Source organism: Anopheles aquasalis, chromosome 2 (assembly GCF_943734665.1).
Source record: "Anopheles aquasalis chromosome 2, idAnoAquaMG_Q_19, whole genome shotgun sequence".
In the NCBI taxonomy this organism is placed as follows: domain Eukaryota; kingdom Metazoa; phylum Arthropoda; class Insecta; order Diptera; family Culicidae; genus Anopheles; species Anopheles aquasalis.
The window spans coordinates 85263147-85275646 of record NC_064877.1 but is presented as its reverse complement, the minus strand read 5'-3'; the positions used below and the strand labels follow the sequence as shown (position 1 = coordinate 85275646).

Sequence of the window (12500 nt, the reverse complement as noted above, 5' to 3'; positions counted from 1 at the left end):
ATTCAGGTCTTAGGTTTCACAAAATTGGCTTTTCCACCGACCGCCCAGTCACTTCAGTGTCACTGTTTGCGATTCGAGAATCTTGATTTCTGTTTCTACCCACACGCACGAAACGATCTTCATTTGGAGAAGGGTGGTGGCAAGGCGTGTGCCAGTTGCGCAAACGATGCACTCAGCGAAATGCAAGGCACACACCGGGAACACGGTTCTGGCTGGTTAGGTGAAACCAGCTATTCGCCACCGTTGCCGCTAGCCTGGAAGCGCAAATTACTGCACCGTGGCAATACGCGCTGATAAACAATAAGTTGTTGTACCAATTACAACCGGCAACTGATAGGTATCGCCGCGCATACTGTTCCCTGATTGTATCGGCGTTGGTTTTACGTAAGCCGACACCGTGCCTTGGTGATCCCGGAGCTGGATGACGTTCTGGATGTATCTGGCGTGCGTTAGCAGCACGGGGCGGATGAGAAAAATGGGAAATGATTTTTGTATGGCATCATGAGCATGAGAACTTTACACCCTCGGTGCGCATCAGCAACACGGATCGATAATGACCAGCTGAGTTGGCCCACCCTGAACGATCAGTAATTACCGTTGAGCGTGCCGGAGCGTACCTCCGCTGGTTCCGAGAGCGTAAAGCTTCCGCCAATTAACACCTTCAGGGCCGGGTTCGATGCCGAAAAATACCTCGATTGGCAAATAACACCGTGAAGGTCACCATTACACGTATGTTTTGAGTATCACGGTTTGCTGCAGACCTGTGTTGGAACGCGCTGTGTCTGCGTAGATTCTTGCTACGGGCCAAGGGCTGACCAATAAGGTCTTCTGGGGTGGCCCTGCAGATATCCGGGTTGTTTAACACGGTCATCAGAATTCCTTGCATCTGGCTTCGTGTCTACCGCGGCCCGGTAACATAAAGATTGATTGGTTCGTCTTGTATCTTCAGTTCAGTAGCAGAGTGTAGCAAGAACAGAAGAAAAATCTCCATTCAAGATGAGTAAGTAACATTTTTGCTTTTAAGTGCGCCGTGTAGATCGGAAACATCGGAAGGAAGAAGGACTAGAACCGTTCTATTGGCGATCGCTAATGCTTGCCATGTTCTCTTTTCATTTCTCTTTCTAAACAGGGGTCCCAACGATGCTGTCCGAAATAGAGGAGCTGCCGTCGGTGCAGCTGGGCGACTATGTACTTCGCTTTGAGCTGGAAGATCTGACACCGTTTGGCAAGGAGGTAGCCAAGAACGAGCTGCGCGAAACGCCGGAAATCCGTGAATCCAGTGTGGAGGAGCTCCGGACATTACTCAAAGGTAGGTGATGGCAAGCAACCGTACGAGACTGCTTTGATTGCGTAGCGCTACAAGTGGGATAATTGTGTTGATCGTGATCCGACCATAATCGATCATTAGTCTTCACCAGATCGTTAACCTTGAACGGACACACTCGCTTGAAATGAGAAGTGCCGTATGTTGTCACCAGTGTCGTCGTTTTGGATCAAACCGTATCGCTCAAAAAGTGAAGAGGCAAACAAAAAAAAAACGGGCGGCATCTTCTGGATGCACTTCCTTGACTTGGGCTCGAAAGTTCAACCATTTAATGAGCGCGAAGATGAGGCTCCTCTTGCGTCAGTCCAGGTGATGATGAAATGAACATTAGTCATGGCTGGCAAATGTAATGGAAGGAGCGATAGGGTGGAGAATTAGGATGATGAGGAGGAAGGAAGCTTATGGTCTGTAGATGTGCTGGAAATTATCCAATTACCCAACAAACAGTCGTCTAGACCGGTGTACCGGGATGACGATGCGGAAAGCATTCGCAAACGCGATTAGTGTCCATGGCCTCATCCCACCGCAGCACGCGGTAGCTGAAATGATGGGAAAGATGCTGCGTCACGACAATGAAGGGGAAACCTGTGCTAAATTAGGTCGCAATGATCCCTAACATGTTCTCACATTGTTTAAAATGTTCCCTATTGATAATGATCTTTTTTTCGATAAATTTACAGAAGTGGAAGGCTTGGTGGTACCGCTTGATAATGACGATTGGATGATTCGTTTTCTGCGACCCTGCAAGTTTTACGCGAAGAGTGCTTGCGAGCTGGTAAGTTGTCTAGGGGAAAGGAACTTTAATCGATCGTCGGTCCTTAAACTTCACTGTTTTTCCACAGATCCAACGGTACTACCAGTTCAAGATTAAACACTTTGATATGTACAACGAGCTGATGCCATCGAAGGAAGCCAACATCTTCAAGCAGAACATTCTGGCCGTGTTTCCGAACCGCGATCAGCTCGGACGCCGCGTGCTGCTGCTGGAGTTGGGCAAAAATTGGAAGCACAAAGAAGTGACCCTGGACGAGGTGTTCAAAGGTTGTGTGCTGTTCCTCGAGGCGGCAATGCTCGAACCGGAAACGCAAGTGCACGGTGCCGTGGTGATCTTCGATATGGACGGGCTGACGCTGCAGCAGGCGTGGCAGTTCACTCCACCGTTCGCCAAGCGTATCGTCGACTGGCTGCAGGATGCGGTACCACTTCGGATCAAGGGCATTCATATAATTAACCAACCAAAGATCTTCAACATGGTATTCGCCCTGTTCAAGCCGATCCTACGCGAGAAGCTGCGAAGTCGCATTATCTTCCATGGTACCGATCGTGATTCGCTCTATAATCACATCTCCAAGGAGTGTCTGCCCGCTGTGTACGGTGGCACGGTAGATGCACCGCGGGTGCAGGGTGAACAGTGGTACGAGCTGCTTCTAAAGTGTGACAACGAGTACAAGGAAATCAACCAGTACGGTTACACGAAGCAACTCGAGGAGCTGCGTAACAAGAAAAACAAGAAAAAGTGACAATCTCCCTAAGGTACATGTCGCCCGCCGAACGCAGAATTTTTGCGAGAACCGTTGCGTGCCAAAGTGGGTGCCCCGACTTCACGGTTAAACATCCGGTGCACCGGATGCCGTTGCGACGAGCGATGTAATTTTTTGCCATCACTTTAATTCACCCTTGCTCAACAAAATACCACCTGGCACACAGACACTTAATATTATCATACGCATCCTTTTTCGGACTCCCACCGTAACGAAAGCAAAATTGCCAACCGCCACGTGGAGCGGCACCACGTGGCGTACCTTTATCATTCATCCAGGTTATGGGATTCGGCACAAAGCAGAGTATGGGCTTTATAGGCACCGCCAACACACGGGGCAGAGAGTTTAGTTAAGGCTGAGGATGCCCGAAGGGCAGCGAACAACAGGAGACACGCGGCTTTACAAATGGTGTGATAAGAGTTGAGTTAAAACGCATGATATCCCCGCTCAAAATATGTTGTTTTTGGTGATCTTTTCAAACGATTGGTTAAGCGCCTCCCGGAGCATCGGGGCGTAGCATTAGCTGTAATAAAGTAATGTTGCATCGAAGCGAGATGCAAAATAAAGAACTTTAATAAGTATTTCCGTGGCGTACCTGCACTTATTCTTCCGAAACGACGACAACGGTGAAATGACAACGGAAACACGATTTTGAAATTTGATCTCATTTCGACGGTAGGCGGCGCGGAAGAAAAGAAAAAGACTATCCGCCCAAGTGTCATTGCCGGGATGTTTGTAAACAAATAAGATCGCGAGAAAAATCCCGAAAAGTTTTGAGATAAATCTTCCTCCGTGGAGCCGCTTTGATTTCAGAATGGAAACGGATAAGCAGACACCTACACAGCGTGCTTCTAACGATAAGGATGATAAGAAGAAAGGGCGGCATCGTAAGAAACACACGTTCAACGCGATACGCTCGCAAATGGAGTTTTACTTCTCCGACGCAAACCTCAGCAAAGATCGGTACATGTCCGTTCTACTCCGGGAAGATCCATGTAAGAAAAGCGTGTTTCCGTTCATAACGTCTCTGAACGCCTATGCTCACCTTCCTTCCCGTAGTTATACCGTTGCAGGAGTTTCTAAAGTTCAACAAAATCAAAGCGATCGCCTCGAGCGTAGAGGAAATCGCTACCGCGCTCAAGAACTCCGAGCTTCTAACGCTCTCCGATGATAACCAGAAGGTACGGCGTACGAAAGAGTTCGTAGAGCGGGAAAATTCCGAAGATTGCACCCTGTACGTCGAGAGCCTTCCACCGAAGGCCGATCTCGATTGGGTGCGTAATGTGTTCTCCAGTTACGGCAAGGTGGCTTACGTATCGTTGCCAAGGTTCAAATTCTCCAAAAAGATCAAAGAGTTTGGCTTCGTTGAGTTCGAGGAGGAAGCCAGCGTCAGCAAAGCGCTCAAAGCATTCCAAACGTTTGGCGGTGTGCTCAGTTATGAACCATCGAAAGCGGAAAAACTGGCCAGCATAAAGTGCTACGAATTAGATAAGATGGAAATGCTTCAAGGGGCTGCCGGTACGTCCGTCGGTGCTGAAACAGATACGTCGGAGGGCCAACCGGATGTGAAAACGGAACCTGAAGATACGCCAATCGATCCATCGGTGAAGGAAGAATCTACAGAGCAGGAGGATAACAGCAGACCATCGGCCAAAAGGCATCAACCGGAATCCGAAGAATGTGATCCTGCTTCGGGAGACGATGACATTAAAGAAACACCAGCCAAAAGACCAAAACTGGATTCGGAAAGCGATGGAAACGAAGCACAAGCGCCTGAGAGTGGTCAAGAGGAAACCACTGCGGTTACCACCGATGTCGATGAAACGACGGACGCGGAACAAACGGATGATAAGCAGATGGACCACGAAACCACCGATGACAAAGGGAAAAAGAAGTGTCGCCAACGAAAGGGATGCAGCACCATTAAGAAAGAGCTTCAGGTGGACGACAAGGTGTACGAACTGAAAATAATGACCAAGTGAGTCCACTACGTCTTTATCAAATCCGATTGTTGTCCGCTAAACCTATTCCATCATTTTACATCCCCAAACAGGAAAGAGTGGCGCAGATTACGAAACAAATATCTCGACCTCCAGCGCAAAGAAGCGAGCAAACTGAAGCGGCTCTTTGCTCAACCCGAAAAGCACCACCAGCGTGGGCAAGCGAAATCATCCTCATCCGGTGCTGCTTCCGCTGGTGGTAAAGCGACCGTTGCTGGTGGATTGAAATCTATAAAATCCTCTCCGAGAGTTAACTTTTACGGTGCGATGCCAGTGGAAGAGGAAGAACAGGCTGGTGCAGAAGCAGGAACCGATGAACCGGAGATCGGTGAGGCAAGCGTAGCTATTGCAAAGCATCCCCTCTTCTCCTTCGAACCGGGACTGATCGTGAACGTCAAGTTCCGAGAGCCGTGTGTCGACGTGAAGGATTTCCGTGCCGAGCTGCGACAGTATCCGTACGTGAAGTACATCGATGTAAAGGAAGGTGATTTTGAGGCGTTTGTCCGCGTGGATAAACCAGCATCGGCGAACACGCTGGTCAAGGAGTACAGTTCTGCTGAACACAGTGCGCAAATACTGAGTGGAGAGTTGGAGCAGCAGTACTGGGAGAAGATGATGCGTGACCGCGAGGACAAGCTGAACAAACGGGTCAAAACGGAAAAGGTGCGAGGCCGTACGAAGTTGATTCGTAAGATAAACACTCACATCAAATTCGACGATGATGATGAGTAGGAATTGTTACGATACCAAAATGTAATAAAAGTGGAAATTCAAACAACGAAGCAGTTTCTTTCACGATCAGTGAATGTCACCCGAATCAGATAGTGTGTATCTTACGAACTGTTTATCCGTAAAATTGCGTTACATGTTTATTATCTTATCGCATTAACTTTCAATAAACGGAAATGCGTCAAAATACGGTTTGTACTTGAGAAACCAGAGGATCCACCGTGCCAGTTACACGAGCAGCCGCTCGATTTCCTGCTGGATCGATACGATCTGCGACTTGAGCTGCGAGCCCTCATCGATCGTGACGGAACAGGCAACGATGGGGCGCGAAACACCGCAGGCACGGCCAAGCGCCTGCTTGGAGCGTACGAAAACGTACGGCACGTTCTTGTCCTCACACAGCAGCGGCAGATGCAGGATGATCTCGATCGGCTCAGCATCCGCTGCCATCACGATGAACTCCGACAGGCCGCGGTTAAGCGTCTTCGTGGCCTCGTTCGCTCCACGGCGGAGCTGCTTGTAGTTGACGGCCTGCTGGATCAGCGTCATGATCTTGGAGGTCAGCGCCTGATCCGCCAGGGGATAGGCCTTCGGGTTAACTTCCTCGGTCTGTAACGAGAGCACCGGCGGGTGAGGTTAGGTTATCCGTTGAACCACGATTCCTCAACAAATTAGGCGATAAAGACACCAATTCCAGCAACACGGACTTACCATATTCGAATGTTGGTTGTATAAATGCGGTGAATGCGAGATTTGATGAGAAAATTACTTTCAGAATCTCAGAAAATCGGAAAATAGCTAAGCCTCTGCTTTGCGCTTCATTGGCCGCCGCTGGAAAACAGAAAATGTGCCCCGCGAAGAGCACGCTGTATGAGCCGTAAAGCGAGCTGTAGTCGACTGTCTCCCGACTACCACCCGACTACGGGCTCCGAAGCAGGGTCACCCTGTACGGAGCGTTTGTTTACCTTTTGATTCGCCCAGCATCCTCCTTGTTATCTCTCGGTGGGCGTGAAATCCAGAAGCGATCGTCGTGAATCATGGCCGAGGACCACACCGATAGTTCGTTAACATCGATTGATGATGAGGAGCGGACTGATAACACGGAGAATTTGTGCGAAAATCCTACCCGCGACATCCTGACCGAGGGCTTCTTCCGTCTATTCAAGCCCGTTATCGATGATCTGGAGAACAACATCAAGGGGGCGAGCAGCACACAGAACGAACTACGCACGCAACTGGAAGAGTTATCGGGTGAAATGAAGAATCTCAACTTTGAAAATGATCCCGTGCTGCACGAGTACTTCAAACGGATGGTGCGCGTTAAGCAGAAGGTCGTGGTGATCATGAACATCCTGCAAGGTGCCCAAGAACGGTTGGTTCTACTCTGCCAACAACAGGAAATGAGCAGGTCTCCGGATGCTGCAGCATCGGCTGCCCCGTAATGTCTCACACCGTGGCACGGCGTGGGAAGGTGCTACTGAATTAAGTATTAGCCATTTATGTTTGTTTTCTGTTTGAAGAGCAAGCCCAAAGTTTAAGTTTATTGAATGATATCTTTAACGTAAAGAGTAAATATACACTGATTTTATTTCTTGAAAAAGCTAGAAATACTTTTCGACCCACTGGCAGCCTTTGCCAACGCTTTCGCCTTGGCCGTAACCTTCTTCTCCGAGGCCGGCAGCTTGATCGGAGTGGTCTCGTGTACTTCTTCCTTCTTGATCCGCTTCACCTGCACCGCCTCCAGGTCGAGGACGGATTTACGCTTCTTCGAAACATTATCATCCTCGGGGAAGCCTAGCGCGTTGGCCAACTTCTTTCCCATTTCCAGCGACAGATAATCGCTGACAAGACCGTACGCAGTCTGCAGAGCGGCCGATTCATCTCCGTCCACTTCGTTCTCCTTCTCTTCTTTGATGAAGTTTTTAGATCGAGCCGCCGAACCGTCCTGCTTGTTGACGATCCCGGCCAATCGGTGGCATTTGCTCACCAACCATGCCAAGGCTTTGGACTCATTGTACCGGTACGCGACGATATTGCCGGCCCGCTTTTCATCGGTCAGTAAGATTATTCGAGAGGGTTTCAGTGCCTCGGCTAGGGCTGCGACCCGTGGAAACTCGTCGTCGATCAACACCTGCTCCAGAGGAACCGCCCGTTCCGTGCAGTGCTGCTCAAGGTAGGGCAGCAAGAGAAACAGCGGATCGATGGGAGTGGGCAGGAATATCTTCCCGTTCGAGCACACCGTCTCATTGATGAACCAGGATCGATGTGGTTCGTTGAAACAATTCACTTCGTACACGGATGTTCCGCATTCCAGGCGCAGCAAGTATTTTGATTCGCTCTTCGTGGCCGGATTTCGCAGCGACACGATTTGTAAACTAGAATCGCCCTTTTCGATTAAATCGCCTACAAAGGAGAGCAGATTAGAGTAAAGATGGTTTTACTTTACACGGGGATTTTACCTTTTAAAACGAAAAAGAATTTGGCAGACATCACGGAACGAATCAACTGGCCGGGGAACTGCGGAATGCCGGCCAAAACACTTTTCCGCCAAAATCGCGTTTGACAGGCGCGTGAAATCAGCCCCCGTGTGTATCCGCGTTCGAAGCGTCGCGTGTGTACGCTGCATAAGGCGCAGCACAAAAAAAGTACGGAACTTCACCGAAAAAGTACGGAACTTTCAGCGAGAGGCCGCGGCCGCTTTTGTGCAAAATATCTACGGAACGGACTGAAAAATAGCCAAAAATACGTGAATAGAGTGTCCCTCCCGCCGGTCCGTATGTCGAATTTACAGCGCGTAATGATGAAATCAAAGTTACCTCCAATGTGCCCGAATCCCCGTTTCCCGAAACCGAGGTAAGTTTTCCGACGCCCTCGGTGGTTTACATTCCATTTTCATGACCCCATTTCCCGGCCGATGACCCTGCAGTGACCGCGGATATCGGCGCCAGACCGACTACAACCCGCTGATGTGGGATGCTTTCTTCGCACAGAAACAGGACGTCGAAACCGGCCAAGGGAAATTCCGGGTGTATCTGTCCAGCGCCACCACCGAGATCGGTGCACCGCTGCTCGTCCTGCTGCACGGCGGTGGCTTTTCCGCCCTCTCTTGGGCTCTGTTCAGTGTAAGTAATACGCGCGTCGAGTTCTATTTGCTACAGACAAATATTAATGCATTGTTCTTCGTCGTTTTAGAGCGAAATTACAAAACTGATTCACTGCCAGTGTCTGGCGATCGATATCCGCGGGCATGGAGATACCTACACGGTGGAGGAAGACGATCTCTCATCCGATCGATTGGCAACGTAAGGCCAACTTTCTTTGTTAAACTTCCGGCGTGACCCGTTTATTCATTTCCTTTGTATCAATCGCTACAGAGACGTCGGCGAAGTGATTAAATCCATGTACGGCGACTCGCCACCACCGATAATCTTGATGGGACACTCGATGGGTGGTGCGATATGTGTGCATGCGGCCAACATGTACGCCCTGCCGTCCCTCATCGGCATGGTCGTGATCGATGTGGTCGAAGGAACGGCACTCGAGGCGTTGGCCAGCATGCAAAGCTTCCTTCGTTCCCGCCCAACTACCTTCAAGAGCATCCAGCATGCCATCGAGTGGTGCGTACGCAGTGGCCAGGTTCGAAACGTCGACTCGGCACGCGTTTCCATGCCGGGACAGATCATAAAGTGAGTTACCAACGCCGCCCACATTGGTGTTACTAAGCAGATTTAATCGATGCTTCTCTCTCATTCTCTCATTGGCAGCATCGAAACGAAACAGTTGGCCACGAACGAGTTGCCACTGCCGGAGGAGCAAACCGTCAGTGAAAAGCCTGATTTTAAGCACCCGATGGCCATCGCCGAAGATGCCGAAACAACACAAACCCCCACCACACCGACCGAGGAAGAGGCGCACTCGGTGCTCTCCCCACCTTCTCCCCCAAAGGGCAGTGCCGGTGCCGGTGCCGTTAACCTGCGAAAGTACGCGTGGCGTATCGATCTGTCCAAGTCGGAAAAGTACTGGGAAGGGTGGTTCTCGGGGTTGAGTCAAAAGTTTCTCGACGTGCACGTACCGAAGCTGCTGCTGCTGGCCGGTATCGACAATCTCGATCGGGCGCTTACGGTCGGGCAGATGCAGGGTAAATTTCAGCTGCAGGTGCTGGCTCGCTGTGGACACGCGGTGCACGAGGATCGACCGCACGAGGTGGCGGAAGTTATAGCGACGTACTTGATAAGAAATCGATTCGCTCAAGCGACCGGTGATGGGCAGTTCCTGAAGCATATGCCAGCTTGCTAAAGGGCGTTCGCTATAAGAAGTGATTGTGATGGAAAACACATTTTGTATTTTAGTTAAAATATGCCCTCTTCTGTACACATTTCGCGTAGGAATAAATCCCATTTTTATTTATGATTTCCAATGTCTTTATGTGTTATGGTTGTGTATCTGTTACTGAATCTGTACGCACTGTGAATTCTGCGCTGCGAATCGTGGTAGACGAAGCTCGATAGAACAAACAGCCAACTATGTATGCAGCATTTCAGCGATCCATCAATAATTTACCGATGATCACCCCAGCGATCACAAGTAACGTGAACATTGAACAATAAAAATGATTGAAATCTGACCGGAACGAATGAAACTAGACCCTTGGTAAGTAGAATACAAATGTCGCGGATTCTAGGGTTCCACATCTGACTCATTAGCCAATCACGGAAACACCAGCGACGCGTGCGAGCCCTTAAGCAGTCAAGCGATTCAAAGTATTATTCAATAAAACAAGAAATTCTCGCTACATGTGGGTTTGTGGCCGCACGGCAGTGGAGTCTTTGGAATCACTTAGCAAAAACTACTATCTTATTAGTGGCTACCGCCTGGCTAATTCCTGGCCCACTGCTACTCACCATAGATCACTGCCTCGGTAAGTAAACTATTAGCTACCACGCCACTGTGCACCCGCTCCAACCCCCGCCTTAACGCCACGCCAGATGGCCAATGAACAATTTGTCTAATTAGTTATCACTCGGGCGGTTGAAGGGAGGTTCCTCAAACGCCCTGGGCCACGGGAGGAATAAATTGTGCTGCTGGTTAAGGTACGTGCTAATGGTCGATCAGTCATCGTGATTCGCGGGTCGATGCTTGCAGCGTGAGTTGCGTGTCTCACATTCCCGCCAGATCAATACTGGTGAGGCGGCCCCCCGGGGAAGGGCGGTCGGTAGGTCGAATGTGAATGAATTCCGTCTGCCGCACAGTTCCAAGATCCATCCATTGAGATAGCGGCACGCTGAGCGATAAGTGCCGTGCAGCCCACAGTTGCCAACCAGTCACGAAGATCCGAAGCGGCCAGCGAGATTAAGCGAGTCGCGTGAGGGTGAGCTGAAGCAGCTACTAAAGATCGTTACCTCACGATCAGCGCGAGGGTCTGCCAAAGGGCTGGAAGGGGTTTTGATTTATGGAGTAAATCAAACGATTTGAATACAATATTTATTCGTGTGTGGTGAGATGACGCTGATAGACCTAGTCGGGGTTAGACAGTGGCCCAATCCGTATCCCTACCACGTGTCCGCTGATCGGAAGCGTAACGCATGGTTGGGCACTTTTTCCCGCGCAAACAGCATCATCAGATCGGCGGAGTAGATCCATTCACGCTCCATCACCTTGACACACACATCCCCCCCCCCCCCAGCGGGGTGGCCTCCTCCGGATTTTACCACGGTCGGGTCCACCAGCAACCAGACGTGGATCTCGCGGTTATTAGTTCGTGGCTTCTCCAGCGAAGCGCAACGGATCGGTAGCACCTTCGGTCGCTTTGTGGCGCGTTCAGAGTGTCCCCGTGGTCTCTACCAAGTCGACGCGACAACAGTCCTTCGTCGGTTGATAAGCCCATGTGTTATGATTGCCATAATTGGATTTGTGTCGCGAGTCGAGTCTCCGATTACCAACCGTTGGTGTTGGGCCCGAACTACGGTCAGTTCGGTCCGTGTCCTCGGTTCGTCACCATCGCTCGCCAGCGAGTAGCCGGGTGCCCGTGTTCACGATCGAGAACACAAGGAGAAGGCTACGTTGCAGTTTTGGCCTTGAACGGGTAGCCCACAGGCACCTTTCGTAGGTTGGAAGTGAAGTGAACCAAGAGGCCGAGTGGAGGTGCAACAGGATCCACCAGGCAGGCTGGCGATGTGACGCAAATATTGTAACTCTTGTACCCGAGCGCGCGCCACTGGAGGTGACAAATTCTGTGTTCTGTGCGAGTGCAACGGAAGAAACCATGTCTAGTGCACCGCTGTTGACTACAGACACCCTGGAAAACCCAAACCAGCTGGCCGGGAGGTTTGATTAATGTGTGGCTGCTGCTGGCGTGTGTGAATCGTCTACCGTACGTCTAGTGTTTTGCATAATCTGTTTGCTACGTGTAAGTGGGAACGAACGCTTAAAGCTAGCGTGCCTATCCGCTGGGTACATCCAGCGTTGGGAACCAACCAACCCTCAGTCTATCAACGTCCAAGATCAAAAGTGAACGACGCTTAGTGGGTTCCAAAATGTTTCGTTCTGGCTAGCAGTGATGTGATAGTGGTAAATATGCAGCAGAGGCACCCAAACCAAACAGGCCTCCCTACTAGAACTCGCTCCAGCACAAACCTCTTTTTCGCACTAATTAAATAATCATTCGTTGCGAACAAGTGGCCAGTGGCGAGCGGGCGACCACCCACGACGACGACGAGTGACCAAAGTGAGGGGGGAGTGGTGGGTGGTATTGTGCCCCTTGGGCGGAACACGGAACACTTTGTGGACGACGGATGGGCATTAGTTGCTAGTGGAGCTACGTTTCCGGGAGGATAAACCTTGCCGGCCTCAAGCGCAACACCGCAGGTGGTACCGGGTACCGGAGACTTGTGGAGCAGTATTACAACA

General features: G+C 50.4%; 7 protein-coding genes across 12 annotated transcripts in view; 5 read left to right on the top strand and 2 right to left on the bottom strand.

Annotated features, from left to right (window-relative positions):
* Positions 1-3432, top strand: part of LOC126570349 (alpha-tocopherol transfer protein-like) — a 7803-nt gene extending 4371 nt beyond the window's left edge. For 5 of the 6 annotated variants that reach the window (XM_050228049.1, XM_050228050.1, XM_050228047.1 and 2 more), the window contains 3 exons: positions 1130-1309; positions 2005-2099; positions 2167-3432. In XM_050228049.1, the coding sequence (XP_050084006.1) occupies positions 1141-1309; positions 2005-2099; positions 2167-2844 (942 nt within the window). In that variant the 5' untranslated portion in view covers positions 1130-1140 and the 3' untranslated portion in view covers positions 2845-3432. Of the gene's footprint in view, positions 1-949; positions 1001-1129; positions 1310-2004; positions 2100-2166 lie in introns of all 6 variants that reach the window. The other variant, XM_050228046.1, reaches the window with a different exon arrangement.
* A 193-nt stretch (positions 3433-3625) lies between these two features.
* On the top strand, positions 3626-5624 carry LOC126572563 (la-related protein 7). The gene is made up of 3 exons (XM_050231976.1): positions 3626-3860; positions 3925-4843; positions 4919-5624. The coding sequence occupies exons 1-3, from the start codon at positions 3680-3682 to the stop codon at positions 5595-5597; spliced, it is 1779 nt and encodes a 592-aa protein (XP_050087933.1). The 5' UTR covers positions 3626-3679; the 3' UTR covers positions 5598-5624.
* A 63-nt stretch (positions 5625-5687) lies between these two features.
* LOC126572567 (NHP2-like protein 1 homolog) lies at positions 5688-6454 on the bottom strand. The gene is made up of 2 exons (XM_050231981.1): positions 6306-6454; positions 5688-6203 (listed from the first exon to the last, which is right to left on the bottom strand). The coding sequence occupies exons 1-2, from the start codon at positions 6306-6308 to the stop codon at positions 5823-5825; spliced, it is 384 nt and encodes a 127-aa protein (XP_050087938.1). The 5' UTR covers positions 6309-6454; the 3' UTR covers positions 5688-5822.
* A 124-nt stretch (positions 6455-6578) lies between these two features.
* Positions 6579-7166, top strand: LOC126572566 (SNAPIN protein homolog). Its single transcript, XM_050231979.1, has one exon. The coding sequence runs from the start codon at positions 6632-6634 to the stop codon at positions 7034-7036; it is 405 nt and encodes a 134-aa protein (XP_050087936.1). The 5' UTR covers positions 6579-6631; the 3' UTR covers positions 7037-7166.
* Positions 7157-8120, bottom strand: LOC126572565 (ribonuclease H2 subunit B). Its single transcript, XM_050231978.1, has 2 exons — positions 8054-8120; positions 7157-7997 (listed from the first exon to the last, which is right to left on the bottom strand). The coding sequence occupies exons 1-2, from the start codon at positions 8082-8084 to the stop codon at positions 7180-7182; spliced, it is 849 nt and encodes a 282-aa protein (XP_050087935.1). The 5' UTR covers positions 8085-8120; the 3' UTR covers positions 7157-7179.
* An 87-nt stretch (positions 8121-8207) lies between these two features.
* LOC126572564 (protein phosphatase methylesterase 1) lies at positions 8208-9996 on the top strand. The gene is made up of 5 exons (XM_050231977.1): positions 8208-8447; positions 8521-8716; positions 8787-8896; positions 8969-9280; positions 9359-9996. The coding sequence occupies exons 1-5, from the start codon at positions 8371-8373 to the stop codon at positions 9888-9890; spliced, it is 1227 nt and encodes a 408-aa protein (XP_050087934.1). The 5' UTR covers positions 8208-8370; the 3' UTR covers positions 9891-9996.
* A 1529-nt stretch (positions 9997-11525) lies between these two features.
* The window catches only part of LOC126572562 (carcinine transporter), a 4244-nt gene continuing 3269 nt past the window's right edge, over positions 11526-12500 (top strand). The window contains exon 1 of the mRNA XM_050231975.1: positions 11526-12500. This exon is cut by the window's right edge and continues 280 nt beyond it. The gene's annotated coding sequence lies outside the window, so the exon portion shown is untranslated.